The sequence below is a fragment of the Microtus ochrogaster genome, unplaced genomic scaffold (assembly GCF_000317375.1).
Source record: "Microtus ochrogaster isolate Prairie Vole_2 unplaced genomic scaffold, MicOch1.0 UNK1, whole genome shotgun sequence".
Lineage (NCBI taxonomy): Eukaryota > Metazoa > Chordata > Mammalia > Rodentia > Cricetidae > Microtus > Microtus ochrogaster.
The window spans coordinates 13891636-13904136 of NW_004949099.1; the positions used below are offsets into that span (position 1 = coordinate 13891636).

The window sequence follows — 12501 nt, forward strand, 5'->3', positions numbered from 1 at the left end:
AGGGGGTGTTTGCATGAGGCTGCGGCGCAGGAAATGGGTGGTAACACAGTGTGCTACTGGCCTCGGCCACTTACTGGGCATTTTCACCTTAGAGTTCCATGCTCACCGCAGCATGATAAAATCTGTCACGACTGGTCTTACTTTAGAGATGAGGAAATAAGATATACAGAGGCTTAAAAAAGAAATAAAAATGTGCACACGTTGCTGAGTGTCAGCTACGGCACTCAGACAATTTGACTTCTCTGCAACCCACACCCTAGCTGGCAAAGGGGCAGATCCCAGTGCCCTAGTAACACCTGGCAACATGTTGTGAGGGGCCTATAAACCCAAGCCCTGTAGAGAGCTGCATCCGGTCCCACCCTCGGTCGCCCTCAAGGAACAGACACCAGTCTCACGCTAGTTGTACAAATAAGGAACCTGAGGTGTTTCACAACCTCCTTTTCACTGTTGTCCCCTCACGAAGGAACCCTTTCTAAATCAGCCCTGAGAAAACTTTCAAACCACAGGGAAACCCTGAGCTTATCTGTAGGCTGCACACGTCTGTGCTTCATACACATAAAGATTAAAAAGGGTTGGCCCTGGACCTCCCGAGAACTACATTTTGTCCCATTGAGAATGTGCAGCCGCCCCTGGGTACAGCTTTATGAGAACAGTGTACAGAGGAGAAAAATCGTGCGTACATTCATTCCTCATTCATTCTTTCCACCCTGCAGCACTGGCCGCATGAAAAGAGGTCAGAGAGCAGAGAATGAACCGGACTGCACGCTTCCACGTGACTCAAGTCCAGGCTCAGGCGGAAGGCCTTACACTAGCAGAACCAGAGTGCTGGCTGCAGCTGGAGCAGAGTCTGGTGGGAAGAGGGTGTACAGGTGAAGAGTACGTGCACCTTACGTTTTAAAAGTCTAAACTTGGAAAATCTGCATCCTGCCTATTCTACCTCAGTACAACAGAGCAAACTGTCCCCCAGTGTGTGTCAGTCCCTGGTCTTTAAATTGGTCCCTGGCAGATCCAAACATATACTGCTACCATGCGGTGGTGGAAAGACCACTTCCTAGTCTCCGTCCTGGGAGATCCCACACCCCGTTCTAAGGCTCTCACTTCACAAAAGAGAGGAGAAAGGAGGAAACCCTCAAAATTCCCGCAGGGGTGAAGAACTCCTCAGGCAGGCAGGCTTTAAAATCAAGTGCTCAGCAGTTTATAAAGAGGCTCCTGGGAAGAGTTCACCAAACAGAAGCAAAGCGGAAGTTCTTCGGGAGACTGGGGGCGGGGCTCTCTCCACATTATCGCACTCAGCACCAGCACTGAATGGCGACTCTAGAGCAACACTGTTAAGTTTCTTTTTCACATATTCACCACTTTCCCAAGCAGATAAGAAATGGTCTGTGGTTGGGGGGTGTCCTTACACCATTTTGCTGTGTTCACAGGGACCACTCACGCTGCTTACCACCGGGAACTTGGGGCTGTGTGAGTATGAAAGCGCAGTTGTTAAACCCGATGCAGGCAGCAAGGGCTGAAAGGAAAAGGGAAGTCTGTGCCTGCTCTGCACGGGACACAATCAGCATGCCTATCCAATAGAATTACAAGATGTGACGAAATTTAGGACACAAGGGGGAAACATGCTTTTAAACTGTGCCTTGTAGAACATCCAGGACATTTAAGCCAGCATGGCTTCGATGTAGCCTTGAGAGCCTTGTATCTGCAGCTAGAAAGGGCACCAAGGGAAAGAAACTTGGTGGAATTTGTTTAGGAATAAACAGAAAATGGGATTAACAGAGTAAATCAGGTTTTGAAAACTGTCTTTAGGGGTAGAAAATGAAAGAACAAGTCTGGAGAAACGGCTAAACCAATCTTATAAAGGTTTGATCCCGGCACTCATATTTTGTTTGTTTGTTTTTCAAGGCTTCTCTGTGTAGCCCTGGCTATCTTAGACCTTGATCTGTAGACCAGACTGGTCTTGAACTCTCAGAGATCCGCCTGCCTCTGCCTCCCAAGTGTTGGGATTCAAGGCATGTGCCACCATGCCTGGCTCACCAGCACTAATATTTAAAAAGGCAGGTGTCATGGGGCCCACCTCTACTAGCAGTAATGGTGAGCTGGGGGTTGAAACAACTGGGTCTCTGCCAGGTGGCCTAATTTTGGCAAGTTCTAAGCCAATGAAAGACCCTTTGCTTGAGGAATGACATGTAAGGTTAGACTCTGACCTTCACATGAGTGCACACGCGTGCACAGGAATGCATACTACACAGGAAAAGACAGAGGGAGGAGGAAGGAGAAAGACAGAGATGAACAGACAGACATACACAGAGACACACACCAGTGTCAGAGACTGAGAGAGGTCAAATAGAACTACGGACTTGTTGGAGGGGGGGCGGTCTCTTGAACATCAAATATCCTACCAAATACAGTGAAGACATGGTCATACTCAGTCTTTACAGTGACCAATGGGGGTAGATGCCACTGTCACTCATCAGTTATACAGAAACATAAAGGAACAAAGGCGGAATGCGGTTGACACGTAGACGTTTACGGGGCGCAAGGATGAAGGCCTTCTAAAACCTTCAACCTTATCTGCCTCTCTGCGCATGGCTGAAAGATTTCGGTGACAGAGTCTTGGTTAGGGTCAGAGAAAGCCTGCCTCTGGGGTAGATGGAGAAACAGTTGCCATGAAAATAGATCTAAAGGACAACTCCAGGGTGGAGCTCTGAGCAAGGGCTGCCAAAGCAGCAGGAAATTTCACGGTAGGTGATGGAGTGCTATACCCCCGAGTGAGCCAGGATGTCCCTTTTCCCTCTCACCTGTACTGTTTGCACAGTGTAGAGTTTCTTCAGATTCGAGGCACACTCGGCTGCTGTGGCACCAGGGAGTGACCTAACGCCAGCAAAACAACAGAGATGCAAACAAATCCAGTCAGTGATCAGAAGACATACCCCAATAAAACCGCACAGGGTTGCATCCCACACGTCTAAAGCCTCCAAACAGGACATCTGAAGATGCTGGCTAGAGTTAAAACTTTGTTGTTGTTGTTGTGAAGGCATGTGTTTGCTTCTTCTCCTAATAGGATTTTTATTCTGTGAAAAAAATTAAGAAAGGTACTGGACACTTGAGCTCATGCAAGTAGCTCTTGTGAACTGTATGGCCATAATACACTAATGTCTAGTTTCTATATGTTCCACTAGATGGCAACACACTACAGGTTTATACTCTGGGAGAAAAAAACATGCACTTAGACTGGCTTTCCAGTACAGTTCCTGGATTGGGGTGTGCCTATCTTTATGTAGTCAGAGGTTCTGTTAGCACCACTGTTTCTCTTTCTTCCTGCTGATTTAGCAGTTTGTGCTCAAAGGCACTGGGATCCTTGTCAGCATCAGGGCCAAGATGCTACTTCAGCACACAAACAATGCTCAAAAGCCCGTGTCTGGCTGTGGGGGAGGAATCAAGGGCTGCTAGAAGGGGAAACACTCTGCTCACAACTGACATAATAGGATCTGGAATCTATAAAAGAACACCCTTCACCAGGGACTGACCCTATTAATGACCCTAAGAGATATAGTCCCAGGGGTCGTCAACGTGGGACACTTTCCAGAGACTTGTTATGTACCATATCCTAGAGATGTTGAGAAGACCCACAGCAGCTCTGATGCAGAGGTGATGAGATGGCAAAGACCCTGGGGCCAGGGCTCCATTGCCCACATTCTGGACCACAAGGGACCAATGAAAACTTCAGAGCTGAGGGGAAGTGCTTGCCCTCTATATATGAGGACCAGAGTCCAGACCTTCAGCATCCATGTGAAAGCCAGTGGCGGTGACAGACATCTGTAAGTCTGGTACTGGGAGAGCAGGGACAAGTGCATCCCAAGGGCTTGATGGTCAGTCATCTTGCTGAAATGGCAAACCCCAGGCTCAGTGAGAGACCACCCTATCTCAAAACATAAGGTAGAGAGCAACAGAGGAAGAAATACACCAACCTCTGGCCTTCACACATGGACATGTGGGCTTGCACAACGGTATACACATAGATACATCACACATGCACACAAATAAAAACTAAAATGCATTTTTGAACATAGTTCCCTTTTCTAGATGTCAGTAAAGAAGCAATTATGAACTAGTTTAGGGGCAAGGATGTCTTATTACCCATGAGGCAGGTAAATTCTAATAATCAAGTCATGAGTGTATAATTATTTCCTAACTGCAAATTTTTTTTTTTAACAGAGTAAAACCATGAGCCCAGCTGTGGTGGTGCACACCTTTAACCCCAGCACTTGGGAGGCAGATGCAGGCAGATCTTTGTGAGTTCAAGGCCAGTCTGGTCTACAGAGTGAGTTATAGGACAACCAGGACTACACATAGAAACCCTGTCTTGAAAAACTTAAGAAAAAGAAAGAAAGAAAAGCAAAACCACTACCACAAACATAATTGCCTTTTTGTAACAGGTATCACATAGGCTGACCTGAGTGAATGGGGACAATGAGCACACAGGGACCAGCACACACTGGTGAGAACAGCAGTTGCCTGCATCTCAAAGAAACCCACCAGGCAGCATGGATGGTCTGGACTGTGGTCACTACAGCATCTACTTGGACAAAGGTAAACATGCTACATAAAGCAGGTTATTGCAACCACAGATTATAAAGACATTAGGGGGAAAAAACTGAAAGAACTCAAAGTATTTTTTTTCTTTTTTTTCTTTTTTTTTTCTTTTTTTTCTTTTTTTTTTCTTTTTTTGCCAGGCATGGACTATTTGAAAGTCTATTGCTTTTATATGAAAATCAACTGGCACTTAATCCAACTAGCTTTTCTTTCTTTGTGCAGCCTGGATGACTGCTCTCTCCAGTACATCCAGCAAATTTATCCCCAGATCCTGCAAGCACGTTAGACAGGACTCCTTCCTTAGCTCCACTTAGGAAGCGAGCAGGTGAGAGCCTAAGGTAGGGAATGAATTCTGCAGCTTTTTACTCTGCAGAATAAAATTATATGTTTGAAATTCTCACTGGTTTTCAAAGCTACCCTTCAATTTAAAATAGCTTAGAATATTATGTGAGTATTCACTTCGGACATTATCATGTCAAATTATACAAATCAAACATGCAGGTGGTAGCTACCATTTAACTTTCAATAGTCACTGTTGGTCTCTGGGGCTCTTTTACAATCCTTGTTTCTAGTCTGGTCTCCTCCTGATACTCCAGGGAAAGAGAAAATTATACAAGTCACTTAAGGTCTCTATTTCTCTGTCCAAGTAGAAGATGCTGAGTTTCCAGAGCTCAGGAGAAGCATCTGGAAGGAGGTAATTAGGCTGTACTCACCAGTGGGAGACAGCAGAGTCGGCAGCCAGTGTGAGGTGACTCCCGCTGCTGAGTGATTCAGTCCTGCGGGGCCCTATAGCTTACAGTGATGGTTGTGACCATTTTACGGTGAGCACTATGGGGCTCATGGAGGCATGGCAACTGTCCCAAGGATGCAAACATTTAACAAAACCAGGTGATGTGCTTCTGATGGCTGCTCCTCATCCCACATCACAGAGCTGCCAGGTCACGTCACAGCAATTACAAAACCTGGGTTTCATACATGCCAAGCATGTGCTCTACAACTGGGCTGCACCCAGCTCTACACTTCCATTTCAGTGTATACACTGTGTGTGCATGGGTGTACCAGGGTATCTCCATGAATCACTCTCCACTGTAGTTTTGAAGGCAGGGTCTCTCACTAAACCTGGAGCTCGCCAACTGACTAGGCTGGCTGATCAGCAAGTGTCTGGGATCTTCCTGTGTCCAGTGTGCTGCACTGGGGGTTGCAGACATGGTTAGCACACCTGGCTCTTACATGGGTGCTGGGGACCAGCACCCAACTCCTCATGCCTGTATAGCAAGCACTAACTCTCTCACCCACACTTGCATTTCTAAAAGAAAACAAAAAGCTACCTTCTGTTTGCACGTGTGGTATGTGTGTGCACGCATGTGCTACACACTCACCCATTTGTGCATGCATAGAGGCCAGAAGCTGATGTCAGATGTCTTCCTCTATATTTCTCCACTTTTATATATTTATTTTTTCTGAAACAGAGTCCTTCACTGAACTTGGAGATTGCTGTTGGGGCTACATTAGTTGGTCAGTAAATCTCCAGAGTTCTCCTGTCTCAGTTCCCCAGTGCTGGTGGGGTATTAGCGGCAGGGGCTTACAAGCACACTGTGCCTGGCATTCACATGGGTGTTGAAGATCTAAGCTCAGATCCTCATGGTGCACAGCAAGCGCTTTAGCCACTGAGCCAGCCCCTTGGCCCTATTCAGCGTCATTTCCTAAGGGATCTCGGTGTGTTCTCAACACGGCCATTACTTTTGCTTAATCTTATTTTTAATTCAAAAGTATATATGAATTAGAAGACATGGTTTAAGACAGTCTTTCCAATGAAGCGGGGTAGGAAAGGTCCTCATGACACTCAACAGGAACATCCATGGCCATAGCCTTCCTCTGATAGGCTAAGAGCTAGATACCAATGCATCAGGGCTAGGAGGAAATGTTAGAATCCACAGGAACTCAGTGTGGTAGTTACAATGAAAACTATCCCTGTGTGAAGAAATGTACCTAACTGGTGGCACTCTTTGGGGGTGAAGTGAGGGGACCTTGAGGAGGTAGATCCTTGCTGGATAGAAGTACATCACTGGGGGTGGGCTTTGAAAGCTTATTGCCTTGTCCATCTCCTGTTCTCTCTGTTCCCTGTGTGCAGAAGGAATGGGATCGGCCAGCTTTTTACTCCTGTGCCCATGCAATGCCTTTCCCTGCTGTGATGGACTCTAGCTTCCCAGGAACCCTAAGCAAAAACCAAACCCCTTCTCCCCTAGGTTACACTTGGTCATAGTGTTTGACCTCAGCAACTGTAAAGCAGACAGTCAGGTTCCCGGTTACTTCACGAAGGAAGTTGTGGCTCTCATCTGATGGGTCTCATCTAGCTGCTGGGTGGTTTTATAAGTATCTGTCTTGCATACTAATACAACAGCATTGTCAGGGCTGTGTTAGCTTGGTTGGTCAGTGCAGGTTTGCTGTTCTAGTCACCAAACTTGCTCCCAATAGTCACTATAAGAACTGCTGTGTCTCAACCTCACCTCTGAACCTAAGGCTTCCTTAGCAAGCAGGATTGAGCCACAGTCACAGAGCCCATTTTAGAAGGGCAAAGCAGCCAAGGTTTTCAAGTGGCCTGCCTCGTAAGCAGGTCAACGTGCACTGGATCTGCTGATTCAAGGTGTCTCATCTGCTGTCATCTACTGTGACTGCTTTTTCCCCCTTCATTACTGAGGACTGAACTCAGAGTCTCACACATACTCAGCAACTGGGTTACATCCTCAGCACTGTCTTGTTTGTCAGTGCAGACTGAGTTAGGCTACTGCCACACAAGCAACTGAAGGGCAAAGATGTATAATAGGTTTCAAATAAGACATTCTTACCCAAACCAACCCCATATGCAACATCCATCTTTATTGTATCTTTTACCTTACCAATATCAAAGATCCCTTTCTCTATACAGAATACTATAATACTACTAATCGAAGCCCTCTGTCTGCAGACCAGGGTGTTGATCTGGAACAGCACTGACCCAGATGATCAAAAGCAACACTGGGAGGCATTTTGTGTTGCTATAAATAAACAGGCAAACCTCCCAGAACGCACAAGACACAATGTCCCACAATCTAGAAGCTTCTGGCTCAAAATACATAGTGTAGAAAGCCCTGATGTAGACATGGAAGAGTCTCTGAGAATTTAAGAGTTAATCACACTACAAAGATTCATTACTACCTCTTTTGGAGCTGAGGACAGTGATGATCATTCTAGGCAAAGCCCTTGTCCCGTGGCAAATACGTTTTACAGACGGCACCTCTGTTTTCTGAATCCCCCATCCTCACCCCCAAGCTCCTGAAAGCACAGGAACAAAGTAGAGACCTGTTTTATTTTCCCAGGAGAGAAGAGGGGAAAGAAACCTGACAAGGGAGTACGGATGTCAACTGTGGTCATTCCCGGCAGACCACAGATATGGGTCATCATACAACCTAAGATCAGGCCTGTATTCCAGTTCTCTGGATTCTACAGGATAGAGAGAGAATGCCCTTAGAATCAAACTCCAGATTCTGAATTGTTCTATCCAAGTTCTATCTGTTTGCCCTCTACATAACAGTTGTGATGCAATCCCAGCCTCCTTTTATTGATCATGTGTGAGCTCTGATTCGTAACGCAATTCTGCTAGATTGGCATAACAACCTACACTTACAAAGCAGGAAACAGAGATTCTGCATGCTCATTTTGAAGTAGCAGATCTGGATTCTTCATCTGCTGTCTCTAAAGCCACGGCCTTCCTGACTTCCTCCTAGGACGACACTACCTCAATAGAGACTGAGACATCACTGTCAGCACGGTGACCCGCAGAGCAGGTGTTGTGGCAAATCCCTTGCTCCTCCCACGTAACTACTCTTGCCTATTCTCTGTCCTTTGCTGCACTGAAGCAGGCAATGTACAGATCGATGCCTGGAAATACAAGCAGCATAGCTTTGGAGGAATAATATTCTAGATCATTGCTAAGGGACAGGCATAGGAGGAAGACAACACACCCAACAAAGGCCGGAGAGGAAAATTATAGAGACTGATTACCCCCATAATCAACAGCTCCCAGGTCGAGCCCAGTTCTGCCACTAGCCTCATCCTCCACTTTTCCCCTCTAGAAATAGCCTGTACCTACTGCTTTCCTGCCTGGATACATGAGTTAGTGCTGGTGGAAGTCTCTTACACAGTGTGTCTAAAATACATCTAATCTGCAGTAGTTAACTGATGTCAAAGAGATAGAGACAGAACATGACAGATGATGAGAAAGTCACCAGTTCAGAGATACCAACAAAAAGAGGGAAAAGGCCACACAACTAGCGGAGAGCCTCTTGTGTCCACTGGCAGAGAGGACACCCACAAGACTCTCCAAGGCTGCAGCCATGGCTGTCCCCTTGTGAACTTAGTTAATTAAGAAACTACTGGTTAAGGCAAAAGGGACCTGGGGCCTGCCAAGTCAATGATTAATGTGAAGATGTCAGGGAGCTGTTTGTGTTACTTAAGACCAAATTTCAAGTTTCCTTTTTCTATTATTCCCATGTCTCTGATTTAGCAAGATAACACAGAGGGATCTTAAGATTCTGTTTTATAAAACTGGTGAAAGCCTTTTCTCACGTGGAGTCAGGAAGATGCAGGGAACTCAGTAAGACTGGATCAGCTATTCTTCTTAAATGGTTCCCAGGCACCAGAGCACCACTGGCATACAAGATTTTAATAAGCTACTTACAAACCACATTTACTAATTAAAACAGATGCCTAGGACTCCTCACAAGAATACGCTCCCCTCACTGACATCTCCAATGTCTGAAATCGTGTTGTCCTCTTTATTTCTTTCGAGTTACGTGTGCCAGTCACTGAGGAGATGATGACATGTCTTCTGTACATGCACGTCACGTTCCACCTCCACTTTGCAGATAAGATCACTAAGGTTGGGCGGGTATAGGAGCTCACTAAATGACACACAGCTGGCAGTGGCAGAACTGAGACTTGAACCACAGCTGGCTGACATCTTGAGTCTTGAAGAACCCACCTCGCATCGAGCATGGACCCAAGTGCCATATCTTGCAATACTGACCTGGACATTCCAGATGAAAACTCTCCGTGAAGGTGCACTGTGGTGATATTTTGTTTGTGCTGTAACAAGGAAAGCTTTTCTGAAGATCGGAGTGCAGAGCTACTCACACTAGTTAGCCATAGAGGCCAGGCAGTGGTGGCACACACTTTTAATCTCAGCACTCAGGAGACAGAGGCAGACAGATCTCTGTGAGGTCAAGGCCACCCTGGGCTACAGGAGATTGAATCAGTCTAAAAGAGGAACAGAGCTCACACCTTTTGTGCTAGCACTAGGAAGGTGGAAACAGGATTGAAATGGCTGGGCAGAGACAGAGTTCAGGGCATTCAGTCTGAGGATTTGTAGAGCTAGGATCTTGCCCATTTTGGTTTAAGGATTCGGAAGAGGTAAAAGGTCTCTTTAATGGCTGGCTCCTTTACTTCTCTGATCTTTCAGCATTTACCCCAATATCTGACTCCAAGTTTTTATTATTAAGACCAATTAGAATAGAGCTACAATGCACCTTTAAAGATATGGCCACAGCAGGTGGAATGGAGCCAGTTCTTACTGACTTACCCATGGCCTTGGCACCACTCCTCAGCCATCTAGATACTCAGTGAAGCTTCTCACAAGGCAAACGTGCCTCCAAGGCTTCCCATACTCTACATGCACCTTGGTGACCTGAGGTGTGACCAGTCCACCTCCAGGGAGCTTGTTAGAGGCAGGCACAGTCTAGGTCCCAGACATGCCAAGTCATTGGGGTTTCCAATACTCCTTCTAGTCATGCTGGCCATTATCATCTGAATAAACCATCACAAAAGATTCAAACACCTTGTATGGTAATAAAGTTCAGTGAGTAGCAGCATCATGAGCAAAATGTAAAAATCACTTATAGAGCCCTCAGCACCACCCAAAGACGTCACCAAGGCAACGGGGCCAATGATTATGAAGGATGGTCCTGTCTGGGGGCTTAGATGTGGGGTTTCAGACTGGGTTCTCTTTATTTTCTGCATTAACCCCCCCCCGTGTGTATGTGTGCGTGCGCATGCGTGTGACATACATGGGATGAGTACAGACTCAAATGTGAGATGGTTACATGTTGGTCTCTGGCTGGGCTTTGCGTCCCACTCTGAAGCTAGCTGGCCTGAAAGTTTCTGGGGATTCTCCTGTCTCTGCCTGCCTCCTAGCTCCCCGTGTGAGCGCCTGAATCACAGAGACATGTTCTTATGGCTGGCATGGAGTGAGCTCTGGAGTTCAAACTCAGGGCCTCATGCTTGTACAGCAATTGTTTCATCCAATGAATTAGCCCCCCCCCCAGCTATCTCTGCAAATGTTAATGCAGGGGGGTCCTTGGCTTAATTATCTCCCATAACAGCAGGCCTCAGTTTCCCCATCTTTGAAGTTAAATGGCTGAAATTAAAAAAATTACCTCTAAACCCATGCCATTGCATGACAGGAGACATGAGGGAATGAAGTCCTGATCCCAGGGATCGGTGGTCAGGGGCTCACATCACCAGTGGCCACCAGTGGTCAGGGGCTCACATCACCAGTGGCCACCCAATCCTCTATTCCAGTCCCGTGTCTCTCCTGCACTGCTACGTGACCTCGGCGTTTCATCTGTAAGATGTCACTGGGACATCGAACGCAGTATCATGAGGATTTCCTACTTAAGTTTAGACAGCACGTGGGTCACTGTTTAACATCTAGGAGTACTATGTATGTCATATTAACAGGCTAAGACGGGGAAAGACAGTTTACAGCTTTGTATAGTACGATGTCTCCGATTATATGCCCACTGCACATACACTTGGTGAAAAACATGAATGATGACAATATTCCACGTCCTACAGGAGATTATTTCATTTTAGCCCAGAGAACAAATCTGAAGGGGGAAGGCTTCAAAGCCAGGGACGCGTCCGCCGAAATCCACCCTTCCCAAGCAATTTCCATCAACATCGGGCTCAGCTGTCAGAAAACACACACAGGCCCAGCACCATGATTAAGTATGCCCCTCGTACATCATTCACCCCATTAAAGATGAATTCATTGTAATCACTTTTAGATAGATCTGTGGCTTGCGGCTACATCAGTTTTCTGTTTGAGAGTCACACATAAAAAGGGGCTGAGCTTGTTGTTGACAGCAATGCATCTGCTGAAGCTGTCCGCGCAAGCCCAGCGTTCTACATGTCTATCTGGCTTTGATTTCTCCCTCCCTCCAAATGCTGTCACTCCTGTTCTACAGTAGCCATGGGGATCTTTTCATCTTACAATTAATCCTTTGGGGCCAGAAGTCAGGTGCAGACAACACAAGTTCACGGACCCCGCTAGGACAGACTGAGACATCCTCATGCAGCATCGCTATTCTTGCCTGCTGCCTCGGGTTTAAGAATAAGTCAATAGCATCCAGAATATGCAAAGTGGGAAGACAGTTTTTATATGAACCGTCACTACCAGCCAAGGTATCACTTATCAAAGTGAGGATGAAGCTCATATTGAAGGCTCTGGGCTATTATGCAAGAAGTATCCACTTGTCCACATGTGGAGAAGCCATGCATCCCCTAGGGAAGGACATCGACTGCCAGACAGATCAATACCAAAACCTTCTACAAAAATAAAACCCACAGCCACTCAGAGTCTGTGGAGATATAAGGGTAAGAAGGGGAAAGGAGGAATATCTCAGCGTGAGTCGCTCTCTTCCTGTGTCCTCTCCTGACCTCATCCATACAAGCCACTCAACGAAGAGAGATTATGTGGGGGTCTCCTTTTCAAGCCTGGCCCCACCTCCATGTGTCAAATTCAGGGTGATGTCCACACCATGACAAGGCATCGGGACACGTCACACACTCTAAGGCAGGTTTTTTAGAATGCCA

General features: G+C 46.4%; 1 protein-coding gene across 1 annotated transcript in view; it reads right to left on the minus strand.

The window, feature by feature from the left end:
* Window positions 1-12501, minus strand: part of Eif4e3 (eukaryotic translation initiation factor 4E family member 3) — a 42634-nt gene that overhangs the window by 24772 nt on the left and 5361 nt on the right. Inside the window, exon 2 of the mRNA XM_005364939.3 lies at window positions 2796-2868. Coding sequence (XP_005364996.1) covers window positions 2796-2868 — 73 coding nt within the window. The remainder of the gene's footprint in view (window positions 1-2795; window positions 2869-12501) is intronic.